We start from the raw sequence: 13,818 nt of genomic DNA on the forward strand, positions 1-13,818 counted from the left end.
CCTGAATTAAAAGCTATGATATTTATTGAAGATGATATAGAAGTTCAAAGACAAACCACTGAAGAAGCTAATCGTATCATTCCTTCTATTGAATAGTTGAAACTTTATGTGCTAGACAATTTATGGCTTTTGCTGTTGTACTAGACATTTAATGCTTACTTATATTTTGATATTATAAGCTACAAGGCTACAAAAGATGTTGTTGTCATTATTTTTTTTTTGTAATTTCAAATATTATGCTTTGATTGTTTTCTTAATTATTATGTATGATTTATAAATTATGATTTCGTGTTTGCGTCGTACCCGTATCCTATATTTTTAAGAATTGACGTGTCCCGTATCCGTATTGTGTCATATCCGTGTCGCCGTATCCGTATCGGTGCAACATAGAGAGTATATAATGTATTCCACATCTCTTCTTTGAGGAAATACATTGCAGATGAAGCTCAGAAGATCAATTCTGAAGCAATAGATATTCAACCAGATCTCTCATTTGTAGATGAACCTGAGAAGATCATAGATTATGATATTAAGCAGTTACAAAGCAGAGAGATTCCTTATGTTAAAGTTCTTTGGATGCATGGATTTGAGAAAGATGCTACATGGGAGAAGGAATCAGAGATGAGGGAAAGCTACCCACACCTATTTGATTAAGGTATGATTCATTAACGCTTGTCTTAAATTTCGAGAACGAAATTTTTATAAGGGAGTGAGAATTGTAAACCCGCAAAAATGTCATTTAAGACTTCGCACGTTTTTCAAAGCGCCGCGACAAGTTTTAAGTGAAAAATTCAAGGTTGTCGGATTTCGACGGAATTAATTTTATAAAATTCAATGCAAAATTCTAAGAAATTTGATATATATAACACATTTAAATTTGCTTATTTTGGAAGATAAAAATATTTGAAGTTAAGATATACCCAAAGTACCCCTAATGTTTGTTCATGCGTGGGTTATTTAAGTGAGGGCAAATTAGACCTTTTGCCATCTCAAGGGAATTAAAGGGACCGAATCCATTCGGTCCCTCATTTATTCCATTCGGCCGAACCGAACGAAATAGAGAGGAAGAGGCGCGCGGAAGGGAGAGGGCAGACGCACGCAAGGCGACGTGCGGCGGCTCCGGCGAGACTCTTGGAAGGAATTTGTAGGAGAAAGTCTAAGGAATACTAAGGTGCATTTCTTAACTTAGAAATCCTTATGTTTACCATAGATCTTTGAGATGAAGAATTTAAGGTTTTGTGGAATCATGGAATTTTTCTTTAAGAAATTAAGATGGAAGATCTAGGGAACGATTTCATACATAAGAATGTGCTTTTATCTAAGGATTTTTAGGGTTTCAAAAATTAGTGTTTTTCCCAAATGTTGATTTTTAGAAAATCTCTTAACAAAGTTTGTTCTTAAGGGTTGTGGAAGTGTTCTAATGATGAAATTTTGACATTTTTCATAAAATACTAATTTTTATAATTTTAGTTTAATTTAAATTCTGAAAATAAATTTTAATTTAAATAAGAATTTAGGAATACGACTCTTCTATAAAAAAATAAAATAAGATTTAAGGGGTTTAGATGGGAAGCGTGAACATGAATTAAGGAGCGGTCCTTTATTACCATAACATAAGGGTTTAGAGAATTTATGTGGGATTAATGATTTTTACTTGATGTGTGTGTTTCATGTAGGTATTAAATGCGTGGAAAGGAAGAGTTCGTAAGGACAATTGGCGGAGCACATCGTATTGAGGTAGGTAAATGTGACACTTTTAAATTTAGAAGAAAATTTCAATTCGTTCCACCATAGCATGTTTTATACTGTTGTGAAAATTTTTAGCATTCTTCCAATCGTACTGCTTTTATATCTTAATATGCTCTAAATGTCATGCACATATTTTTTATGGTTGCATAATTATATGAACTCATTTGGAAATGATTTAGAGACAATTGAGCTTATGTTTAATATCATACATATGTTCTTACTCATATATTATCTTACATTGCAAGTACATCTCTTATGTGATTGTATATAATGCACTTGTTTCTTTCTAATGTGATGAATAAAAAATGTACTTAGCTCTTTTCTTTCCTCATGCTATCATGAAATCATGTAGCACATTAGGAGACAATTGACCATATGCATGAATAAGAATCTTTTTATGAATAATTAAAGAATGAATGTATGTGCATGTTGATGCGGAGGTATTTTTGGTAAAGGAGCTCTTTGAGCCAATGGTAAAGGGGCTCTTTTGAGCTAAATGGTAATGGAGTTCTTTTGAACCAAATGGTAAAGGGTTTGGCCAAATAAAATGTACCCGATCAGTACAAAATATGCTTCCGAGACGGGTGATTATAAAATATGTAGTGCATTATATGCATATAAAACATCTTATGATTCATGAAAATAATTCATATATTGTGTAAAGTGATTAGTTGCAAGCTTAATTAAAAAAAAAGGCTTAATGGTTGACCTAGAGGCATGCTACTTAATTTTTATGATTTGTTTAATGTTCCTATACAAAGTATTGACATACATGTCATTTCCCTTGCCATGTTTTCTCTAAATTTAATTGAAAAAGTATTTGCCTATTGAGTTATGACTCACTCATGTTCTGGGAAATTTTCAGGAGATCCTGCGAATAGATAATGGCAGACCAACCATCGTGCACTTACCGTCGTAAGGAGACGACGGGCGGCAGGTTCTTCTGAGTTTTGTTATTTTGATTATAGATGGATGTATATGCAAAATTTTTAAGAGAGTTAGATTGTTTGGATCCCTTCTTTTAGATGAAATATCTATGTACACGTTTCTTTTGATAGATGAATGAAAAATGAAAGTTTCACTTGGATTTACTTTAGTGGCTCTTTCATTATATAGTTGAAGATGTTTGGTTTATGTTAGATGATTTGATGTTATGCTTTGAAGGCTTATTTCATCATATCCGACCTCTGTTCCCGCCTCATCTATGCGAGCTTACCGGGATTTGTGGCAGAATTCGTGGATCCGCCAGGCACAAGGTATGTATGTGGGATTTCTACATTCTTCCCCTTCTTGCTTTTTATACAGAGGTTAACAATCATTTAGCCTATATTGCAAGAAAGAATTAAGAAAGTTCAAAAGAGGATAAAGAATATGTGAAAATATTGAATCAAATTCAATATGAAAAGAGTTCTGAACTACAAATTGATGATTAGGGTAATATATTATGTAGTAATAAGTTGTGGGTTCGTATTAATAAAGACTTCAGAAGAATTATTTTGTATGAAGCTCATTATTCTAAATATACGATTCATTTAGGCAGCAATAAGATAAATCATGATTTGAAGCCTATGTCCTTATAACCTGGATTGAAGAGAGATGTAACAGAGTTTGATTTTTAATGTAAGACCTTCTAGTTAGTCAAAGTTGAACATCAGAAGCCCTATAATTTGTAGCAACCTTTGTATATTCCTGAGTATATGTGGAAAATCACTACATATTTTTTCATTAGTTTCCCTAGCTCTAGGAAACGCCATTATACTATAAGAGTGATAGTAGATCGATTGACCAAATTAGCTCATTTTTTGCCTATGAGACATATATAACTTGTTGATAAATTCACATAGTTGTGTGTGAAGGAGATGGTTAGGTTGCATAAAGTTCTCATTCCTGGTCTAGATGGCAGGTTTACTACTAGGTTGTGAAAAGGTATTCAAGAAAGTCAAGACATAAAGTTAAATTTCAGTATAGCCTTTCATCCCCAAACAGACGGACATTCTGAGAGGGTTATCCAAATTTTGGAGGATTTGTTAAGATTAAATGTACTGGACTTTGAAAGGTGCTGGGAAGATCAGATATTGTTGATTGAATTTACTTAAAATAATAATTTCCAGTCAAACATTAGAATAACCCCATATAAAGTTCAGTATGGGAGGTGCTAATAACCTTTAGCCTAGACACAAATGGGAGAAAGGAAGTCATTAGATTTTGAGCTAGCAAAGAGTGCTACACAAAAAATCATGTTAATCAAGAAAATATTGGAAGTAGCTCAAGACATGCAAAAAAATATCAATATCAGAAGCATAGAACTATGGAGTATACCTGCAGTTTTCTCTTCTTTGTTGCCATTTACCTTGCTCCGATATTAATTTGAAATGCCTTGAAAGTGAAAATAGAGAAAGAAAAAAAAGAAAACTGCAGGAATACTCCAAACAATGGCAGATTTAGAAACATGATATTCTAATATTATAAAATTTACAAATTATATTACTAAATTTATAAAAATTTATATTTATAAAATTATATTTTTAAATTTTCTTGAGCTTAATACCTATTTATTATGCATAAAATTATATTTGTAAAAAGTTCATAAATAAGCTCCATTAAGGCTCAACATAAAACTTATTAAGAAGCTCAATTAAACATGAATATATATATTATAATTCTATTGATTCTTCTATAGTAATTTTGTAGGGCTAGAACCTATGATGCACCGACACTCCGTTTTAAGAGGCAATGCAGTGTCGGACACGTGTCGGACACGGACACGCGTCCGACACGCCACGAACACGTGTCCGACACGTTCTGAGTGTGTCCGGGCTGAAAAAAATAAAAATTAAGCCGGACACGCGTGTCGGACACGCATGTCCGGTTATTTCATATTTTAAATTAAAAAAACTAATAAGAGCACGCAAATAGCCCTAATGTCGCCCGCGTTTCATTCATTCGAGCGAGAGAGTCGCAGCCGCAGCTGAGGCTCCAGCCCACACCCTCGAGAGGAGTCGCCTTCAGCTTACGACCGTCCCGACCAGGCAAGGTTCCGGCCGTCCCGAGCAGAGGAGTCGCGCAGTCGATCGAGTCTCCAGCCCGCACTGTCGCCTTCAGGTTCCGGCATTCCCGAGCAGGAGTTCGCGCAGTCGATCTGTAAGTTCGACGACGTTATCGGAGTTTACAACATTTTGATTGGAAGCAAAGACAGGAGCTCGCACGCTGCTAAGGTAACTTTCTCCCTTTCGCGCGCTTCTTCGACCAAATCCCGTAAATCCTGTTCAAATCCTGTCGCCAAAGAACCCCTAAATCGACGCTCTGACCTGATTTGTAATAGGAAACTTGATTTTTTCTACAATTCCACCGAAGAGGGGAAACCAGCTGGTTTTACATTTGGGCATTGTCTTCTTCATTTGGAAGGAGAAGAAGGTATGTGAGATTGAAATAGAGAAATATTTTTTTGCATGGATCTATTTTAATAGTAAAGCTAAAGATACATACTTTTGTGCTAATCTTCAAATTCACAAGGCTTTTGATTATATTCCTACAGATTTTCTTTTATTGGATTGAATCGCATGTCTATTTCTAGTTGCTGTTAGATGAAGTTTATTAGGCAATGATATTTTGTAAGGTTTGGCACGAAGTAGATACTATGTTTTCTATTTTCTTTGGTCTTCATTACAATTTTGTTAATTTTGGTTTGATTAGCATCTGTTTCGTATGCTAGGAGTAAGATGCATGATTGTGAATCCTAGATATGCCATGACTTGATATGGAAAATAACCTAGCTTGGAATTAAGGTTGTTGTATTGTTTATGATTAATGGCCTTAATGAGGATATCATTCGTTTGACATATGTAGTGGTGTAAATCACTTCAATTTATTTTCTTCTTTCATGGTTTATCTATCAATCTTCTTTGTGTAGCCCAATCAAGGAGATAGGATTTTTAACAATGCTGATTATAGCTTGGTTGTCACACATCATCATTATTGATTATTTAATATGAAAATTTAAGGTCTTCTAAAAGTTTTTTTAGTCAAATACCTTCACAAATCTCTTGAACCATAACCTTGAAATCTTCTCTTGCACAACTTCAGGCAACTACCACCTATTTCTCACTGCTCCAAGTGACTAAGTTTTCCCATATAAATGTGGATTTCTGATCATTTATATATGCTACCCAATCAACGTCAATCAAGATGAACCAGAGTTGGAAGCAATGATATTCAAGATGTGGGATGTTGCTGGAGATGGGTTCGAGTGCCTTGATGAAATGGGATTATTGGAGGTTGCAAATCTTTCTTTAGATGAACCAGAGTTGGAAGCAATGATATTCAATGATGATGATATTGAAGGCCAAAGACCAACATCTGAATCTAATTCTATCATTCCCTCTATTGAGTAGTTGAACTTTCATGTTGTACTAAATGATTTTTTGGTTATATTTTTGTGGTTGTACTAGACATTTTGTACTAAACATCTTTATGTTATGAGCTAAACAAGTTATCATGACTTTGATTTAATATTGCTTGCCATTTTTAATATAATATTACCTTAATTTATATATATTATATTTAAAATTATTATGCCGTGTCCACGCCGCACCCGTGTCCTATATTTTTAAAAAATGTCGTGTCCCGTGTCCGTGTCGTCGTGTCCGTGTCCGTGCATCCTAGGCTAGAACAGTTCTCTAATGAGTATCTATATTAGGTAGGTAGGAGATATACACGCTTTTATTCTTATAGCCTCTACCATCATAAATACCTTCACCAAACTTATCATCCTCAATCATCATCAAATCTAAATCAGATTCTTCTATATCATCTTGATTAGAAGCTTTATAAATACTAAATCTTATGGACAAACTTCTATCATCATTTAGGAAGGTTGAGCATTTCGTAGGGATTATTGTAGAATTTTCCTTTCATATAGGAGAAATAATTCATTCTAGTCCTGCAAGTGATTCAAAGTCAACCCCTTTTGGCATAATGAACTTAGTTCCTTTGGAGGTTAGAGTGTCTATAACATTCTCATGTTTAATCTTGAATCTAGTTTGGAAATTACTCATTGTTTTGCCAAGAACAACTATATCTAAACATATATTATTTCCTTGAAATTTTTCATAACCTTTACTCTATACCAAGATTTTGACATTCTTTTAAAAATCTTCTACAATCATGGTGATATCGAGAACAATCTTCCTCGAAATAATTAATAAGATTTTCAATATCATCAAATTTTTCAAAATAATCTTCAAAAAGATTTTCATAATGATCTGTAATGAGATTGTTAATAATATTTTTGGTATTTTCGAAAATATTTTCAGACAGAACATCTACAACATTTTCTTCGATTTCTTTTTTGTCTTCCAAATTTTGAACTTCTTGATCATTTTTATCTTCCAAAGTTCGAACTTGTTGATCCTTCCTTTCTTCTGATTTTCTTTTAGAATTTTTGATCGACATATCATCTTCAGAATCTAAATCTTCTACATACAAGAGTTTAATATTTTCTTCAGAATAAACATAGAATATATAAATTTTTCTAATTCTACCATTTCATCTATAGTAATTTTGTAGGTCTTGAACTTTTCTCCAATGAGTATCTACATTATGTAGGTACGAAACACGGCTTTATTCTTATAGCCTCTACCATCATTAATACCTTCATCATCCTCATCATCCCCAATCATTGTCAAATCTAAATCAGATTCTTCTATATCATCTTGATTAGAAGTTTTATAATTTCTAAATCTTATGGACAAACTTTTATCATCATTCAAGAAGGTTGAGTATTTCATAGGAATTGTTATAGAATTTTTCTCTCGTAGGGGAGAAATATTCCATTCTAATCCTACAAGTGATTTAGAGTCAACCTCTTTTGGCATAATGAACTTAACTCCTTTGGAGGTTAAAGAGTCTATAACATTCTCAAGTTTAATCTTGAATCTAGTTTGGATATTACTCCTAGTTTTGCCAAGAATAGCTATATCTAAAAATATATTATTTCCTTGGAAATTTTCCTAATCTATACTCTGTACCAATATTTTGACATAGTTTTCAAAATCTTCTATAGTCATAGTGATATTGGGAACAATACAGGTAATTCCAATGTTGTTGTTCATGTCAAATTCTATGACTCCAATAATTTATTCATTAGAAGTACTAAACTGAGAATCAAAGAGACAGATTAGCACTTTACCTCAAGTTCTTTTTCTTACCAGGCCTCTAATTTCAAACACAACTTGTCTGATATGGATATATCGATGTTTGTGTTTTCTTTTTTATTTCTTTAGAGGCTTTAAGAGTGATTAAGTTTAGTCTAACCTCAAAATTATTAAGACAATGAAATGAAACTTCTCTATGATATTTGAAAAGTCTTGTACTGACACTAAAATAACCTTGTGAATACAATCTAGAAGGATTCAAGCTATTCAAATGATCATTAGAAAACGTAAAAAATATCTCTATTAATATTGACAGCCTCTTTTAATCTAAAATAATCTCTTAAAGTACCATGTCTATCAAATATTATATCTAACCAAATGGTTGATAAATTATTTGACTGGCTCGATATAGAGTGTCTACTTGTGATAGTCTGAGATGGTCCAGAAAATTGAATTGCACTTCGTTCAATCATATTTCAGAAATTAAAAAGTCTTTTTGGTCTTTCTAGTTTCCTTAGTCTTACCTAGGAAAAGAGCTTTAATATTTTTCGTAATATAATTTAGCTCTGTCTCTAGCTTTGACGCAAAAGGCATATTACTTTTTCAAGAGATTTTTCAATCACACTCAAACAATAATGCAAACTACTAAGTAATGCTAAAATAGTCATGTTTTGTTAAGTAGTAATTCTATCCATTTTAGATATAGATTATGACTCAATATACCTTTCAAAACCTTTTTCTTTAGAGTAAGCTGAAGAATAAAAAACTACAGTAAGATATTCTGCACCCTTAAATTTTAGTTCACTCATCAGCTTTCTTGAAACTTCTTAATATTCTATAATAAATCTTTTAACTGGGTAATTTCTTGATCAACCTAAGATTTAATATCTTTAATATCTTTCTTTAATTATAATAATAGTTCTCGATATTGGAGTTCAATCTCTTTAGGCTTATTATTCTCAATTAAAGAAAATAAGTTGTTAATATCTCTTTTTGAAGGTATATCTTTTAATTTAAGAAGTTGGAACTTCATATACAGATTTTCTTGCGAAGTTTTAAGATATGTAATCTAATCACTCAGATTTTTAATCAGCGGATTCTTCTCTTTTAACTTCTCAGTAAATAGAGTAGAAGAGTTTACAAATTTATGATGATTAAATTCTAAATTTTTAGATAACTTTAATAATAGATCTGTAAGCGAGTTCATATGAGCTTCTTTACTATGTAACTGATGAGAAAAACCACTTTAAAAAAATAACAATTGTGTTTTGCTTTTTCCAAAGAAACAGCACATTTTGATTTCTCTAAAATGGACAGATCCAAATAATCAAATTTGTTTTCAACAAAGCTCATTAAAAAAACAAAACAAAAGCAAAAAAAAATTAAAAATATTTTAACAACCAATTGTAAAACGATAGACTTGAGCTACAAAGAAGTAATGAGATCAAGTTAAAGTATAGTGATAATGACACCAATAGAATAATAGAAAAAAAAGTACACTATGTGATAAGAACAAATATAAAATAATATAAAAAGGACACTAAGTGTAAAAACAAAAACAAAAATATTATAAAAAGTACCTCAAAGGGAGATAAACACCAAATAAAATATCCTGTGAACAATAAAAGATAGAAATATTCCGTCTTCGAAAAATGAACAGTAATTTTACTAGTTCAGAGAGTAACCAAACCTTACTCACAAACTACTTCAGTTGGGATCAATTTTGAAAAAAGTAGAGCACAAGCCGGGAAGGCTGGGGTTTTCTTTATATATATATTCATATTCATGTTTAATTGAGCTTCTTAATATGTTTTATGTTGAAACTTAATGGACCTTATTCATGAACTTTAATAAAAGTAATTATATATATTCTTTGTTAATATTTTAATTATTACATATTTTTTATTATATTTAAATAATTTTAATATTTATTATATCATCTGGTTCAACTCCGGTTGAACAATCAAATCATGAATAGCTTCTTATTCGAGTTCGTTGGCCAATCCAATTTTCACAACCTTTGTAAATTCTCTACCATTGTTGCCACAGCATGTCATTACCATCATTGGCTGCCGCTAGAAACCACCTTTGCTGCCTCTTGCCACCGACCTCCATTGGTGCCAACCACCACACACCACCTACCTCTAACTCAGTAATCATAGCCTTCGTCATCATCCTTCACCAACCACCACCATCGCTAACGACTGTTGCAGCTTATCACCTTTGTTTCACGCCACCAACTGCCGCCAGTCACCATATACCACCAATAGTATGCTTTTCAATGCATTCATTTTACTTCAAGCCAAAATAAATAAAATAATCTCCTACATTAATTTTACACTCATCCAAAGAACTCAAAATATTTCAAATACATTGCATTCCTTTTACACTGCATTTCATTTTAATATGCTTTCCTTTAACAGCAAATCTAATGGCCCTTGATGCTATAAGTATCTTCCAACAACATCGCCAACAAAGGCGCCAAATCAAGATATTCATTGTCACATCATCTCATCACTCACAACACAACACCGCCGCCATCCACATCACCCACAACTATGCCAATCACATCCATCATCATTGCCACCCTGCAAGTTGTCATTGTTTGCTACAAATGTTGCTATTGGTTTGTGCCCTAATAAGAAAAATTAATTTCTTTTACTCTTAGCCATAGATAAATAAATGATATCCTGATTTATTTTACAACTAAAAAAAATAAAAATTAAAATATACTATATTTACTTTATTCTATATTTGAAATACATATACATTTTAAACAACACCAAATCTCTTGAGAATAGTTATATTGTTAGTCAAAGATATCCTAATTATAATAAAAATAAATATTCAACAACGGCATGTGCTTCAGTCATTGACATATTCCAAAACTTTGGCTTATGACGACAGCATCTTATCCAAGGTAATAAGATTACAAATTGCTGCATCTTTTTTGCACTTCCAAATTGATTGCATGCTTTGATCCCAATAAAGCCGGACATTGATATGGCTGCTTCAAATCCAATTATTTATAATACAAATACAACGGAAACCGACTCAAGCATCAAGACGGCAACACACGCGAGACATTTGGACAGAGCATAATTATATTTCCAGTAGCCGATATATTTGCCCATTCCATACAATTAAAGGTACATACCAGCCAAACAAACCATCTCTTCTTTATTTTCCAAATAGCAGTATCCATCTCAGCCCCCACATGCCATAAAAAGAAATTCCATGTAAACCAAATTCTAGTTTTAACAAAACAACATTCCCAAGCACAGGATGACTTAAGAAATTAGAAATGGATAAAAGAAAGTTATAATGGAAAATGAAGGTATAGATTAAAGGAAATGCAATATGCCGATATTTAGATCAAAGAAGAGTTAAAGGTTTTGCACAGACCGCAAACATTGATAGGGGCTCGGAGCTGTAGGAGATTAGGCTGTGAGAGGAAGATCCGGCGGGCCTCAACGCAGATATGTCGGATCTCCGTCTCAGACAGCTGCACCTGCTTCCCTTCATTAGCGCGACCGCCGTAGAGTAGCCTCCCGATGATATCATCGAGCATCGACCCGTCAATCGACCCTCCCGCCGGGATCGAACTCGCTGCCATCGGAGCCCACTCCTTGCTTATTTATGTTCCTCTATACCTTATATATTCGAGCACGAATGCCCACTTAGAGGGGAAAGGCTAAGAAAAAGCTCGAGAAACAATAATTTTTTAGCCACCTAATTCTTCCCCAGATTCGATAATGCCGCTTTGTAGAAGTGAGATGGGGACCGGGGAAGACAGATGAATAGGCAGCACGAGAGGCCGATGAACTTTTTGGACGCTTCCTTTCCTCCTAGGATTTGATAATGCGGGAGGAAAGACATAAGAATGAGAAGGCCATCGGTTCTCCCAGAGATGTGAGAAGAAGAGCACGCGAGAAAAGGGACCACTTCCTGGACCTGGTTGGAGCGAGAGATGTGGATGAACATTGAAATGTGGAATAGGTTTTTTTGAACGGCTTTTTTTTATTGTTTAAAGCAGTTTATAAGAAAAAAAAATAAAAAAGTTAATTTGAAAAACAATAAAAAAATCATCCCAAGCTATCCAGAACATTTTTCTCCCGAATTTTTTAAGACTCGAACTTAAAATCTTTTGGTAGCCAAAACTCTCAACCAACAAACCAAAATAAATTGCATAAGTTAAAATTTAGAATGAACATATTTGTTATTGTAAAACCCTTGGTGGCACACATAAATCGTGGCTTGACAAAATAGTTTGATATTTCCAAAACTTTTATTAAAATTGCAAACAAGCAAAAAAGCTTATTGGATATATATTTATATATATAATTCTCTTTTTCTTCAAAAAAAAATTAAAATATTCATAAATTATATTAAAATGAATTTAAAAATAATTTCACCTCTTTCAAATTTTTTATTACTTATGAAAAATTATATTGCAAAAATTTTAAATAAAATTTAATAAATTTTAATTTTATATTTATATTGTATTTTATTATATCCTAACACAGTTATTATTCTCTTTCTTTTCTCTCTCAAAATTTTCATTTATATTCTAAATCTCTCCCTCAAATCATTTTATTTTTAATTTCATTCTTGAATAGTTATAATTATTTTATAATTATTTTTAATTAGCTATAAAGTTTAACTAATTAAATTTAAATTTGTTTATGGGTGACACCTTACTCTACTATGAAGTCTAACTAGGCAAAGAAAGATAATAGGAGGGAGAGTAAATATGTATGGAGAGCATATAAGAAGCAAAAAATCTAAGTGAATTATAAAAATAACATAAAGTCCAAAATATGCCTCTTAACCCCTTATTTATAGGATTATGAGGACAATTGAAAAATCTATGTCTATAAAAAAATAGAGAAAGAAAACATAATTTAATAAGTATAGAGTATTTAGGCATGTGAACTAGGCAGAAGCATACATATGTGGTGATATATCTCTAACATAGTTAACATAGTTCTAGATGCCTCTATCGAATATCTTAGGGATGTGGTGAGTACCAGGGGGTCAGGGATCTAAGTAAGTCCTCAAAGACGAGTACCTAGATGAGTCATCCAGGATGAATATTCTAAGTAAATCCTTAAAGCAGAACAACTTGAATTAGTGGCAACTCCCCATGGCAAGTGACGAATCTTATAAGTGAGTGTTCATACGAGTGGCTTTGAGTTGAGTACAAAATTAGATGATGGAGCCAGCACTTTGGGCTCTGGAAGTGTGTACCTCTTCTAGCTTATATTGGGATATTTATAGAAGAGCAATAACCTTTACTAGAAAAATGATTGAAAATCCAAGCCTGCATTAATGAGTGGTTCTTTTATTGAAGACTTACAGAGATGAGTTTCTTGGTCAAACTTGATTGAAATGTTTACCTCCTTTATCAAGTTCTTAAGGGACTAGCTCTTATTATGTGAGCTTTTTTAGGGAGAATACTTGCCTATCTTTTGCTAGTGGTCCGACAAGCACTCATCAAAGTGTGGCTCATTTTAGGCGAGTTGACCCGACATTTAATTACGGTGTTATGCAAGTGCATTTGTCATTCAAGTAATATAGTGAATGAGGGGATTATCATTCCCATAGGGAGTTATTTATTAATTTTTGTTAGTTAATTATTGATTCTTTGTAATAAAAAAAAATTATCTTGCCGAAGGATTGAATTTTAAGATACTAAAGAAACTAAATCGATGTCATAATATTATAATAGTGGAATCTAACCACTAAAAGTCATTGTAAGAAACATAAATCATAATAATGCAATTAATAATCAAAATAAAAGATTAACCAATGAGTTTTATAAAGATAGAATCAAGAATTCCCTTTGCACACGTTACAATCTCCACTCTTCTAAATACTATCTTATTATCATTGCATACACTCTCTCTTCAAAACA

The 13,818-nt window shown here is 32.6% G+C and overlaps 1 protein-coding gene across 1 annotated transcript in view; it reads right to left on the reverse strand.

Annotated features, from left to right (window-relative positions):
• Positions 1-11,883, reverse strand: part of LOC110116736 (serine/threonine-protein phosphatase PP1) — a 37,906-nt gene extending 26,023 nt beyond the window's left edge. The window contains exon 1 of the mRNA XM_020850434.2: positions 11,307-11,883. Coding sequence (XP_020706093.1) covers positions 11,307-11,517 — 211 coding nt within the window. The 5' untranslated portion in view covers positions 11,518-11,883. The remainder of the gene's footprint in view (positions 1-11,306) is intronic.
• Between the last annotated feature and the right edge of the window lie 1,935 nt (positions 11,884-13,818).

This window comes from Dendrobium catenatum, unplaced genomic scaffold (genome assembly GCF_001605985.2).
Source record: "Dendrobium catenatum unplaced genomic scaffold, ASM160598v2 fragScaff_scaffold_610, whole genome shotgun sequence".
Lineage (NCBI taxonomy): Eukaryota > Viridiplantae > Streptophyta > Magnoliopsida > Asparagales > Orchidaceae > Dendrobium > Dendrobium catenatum.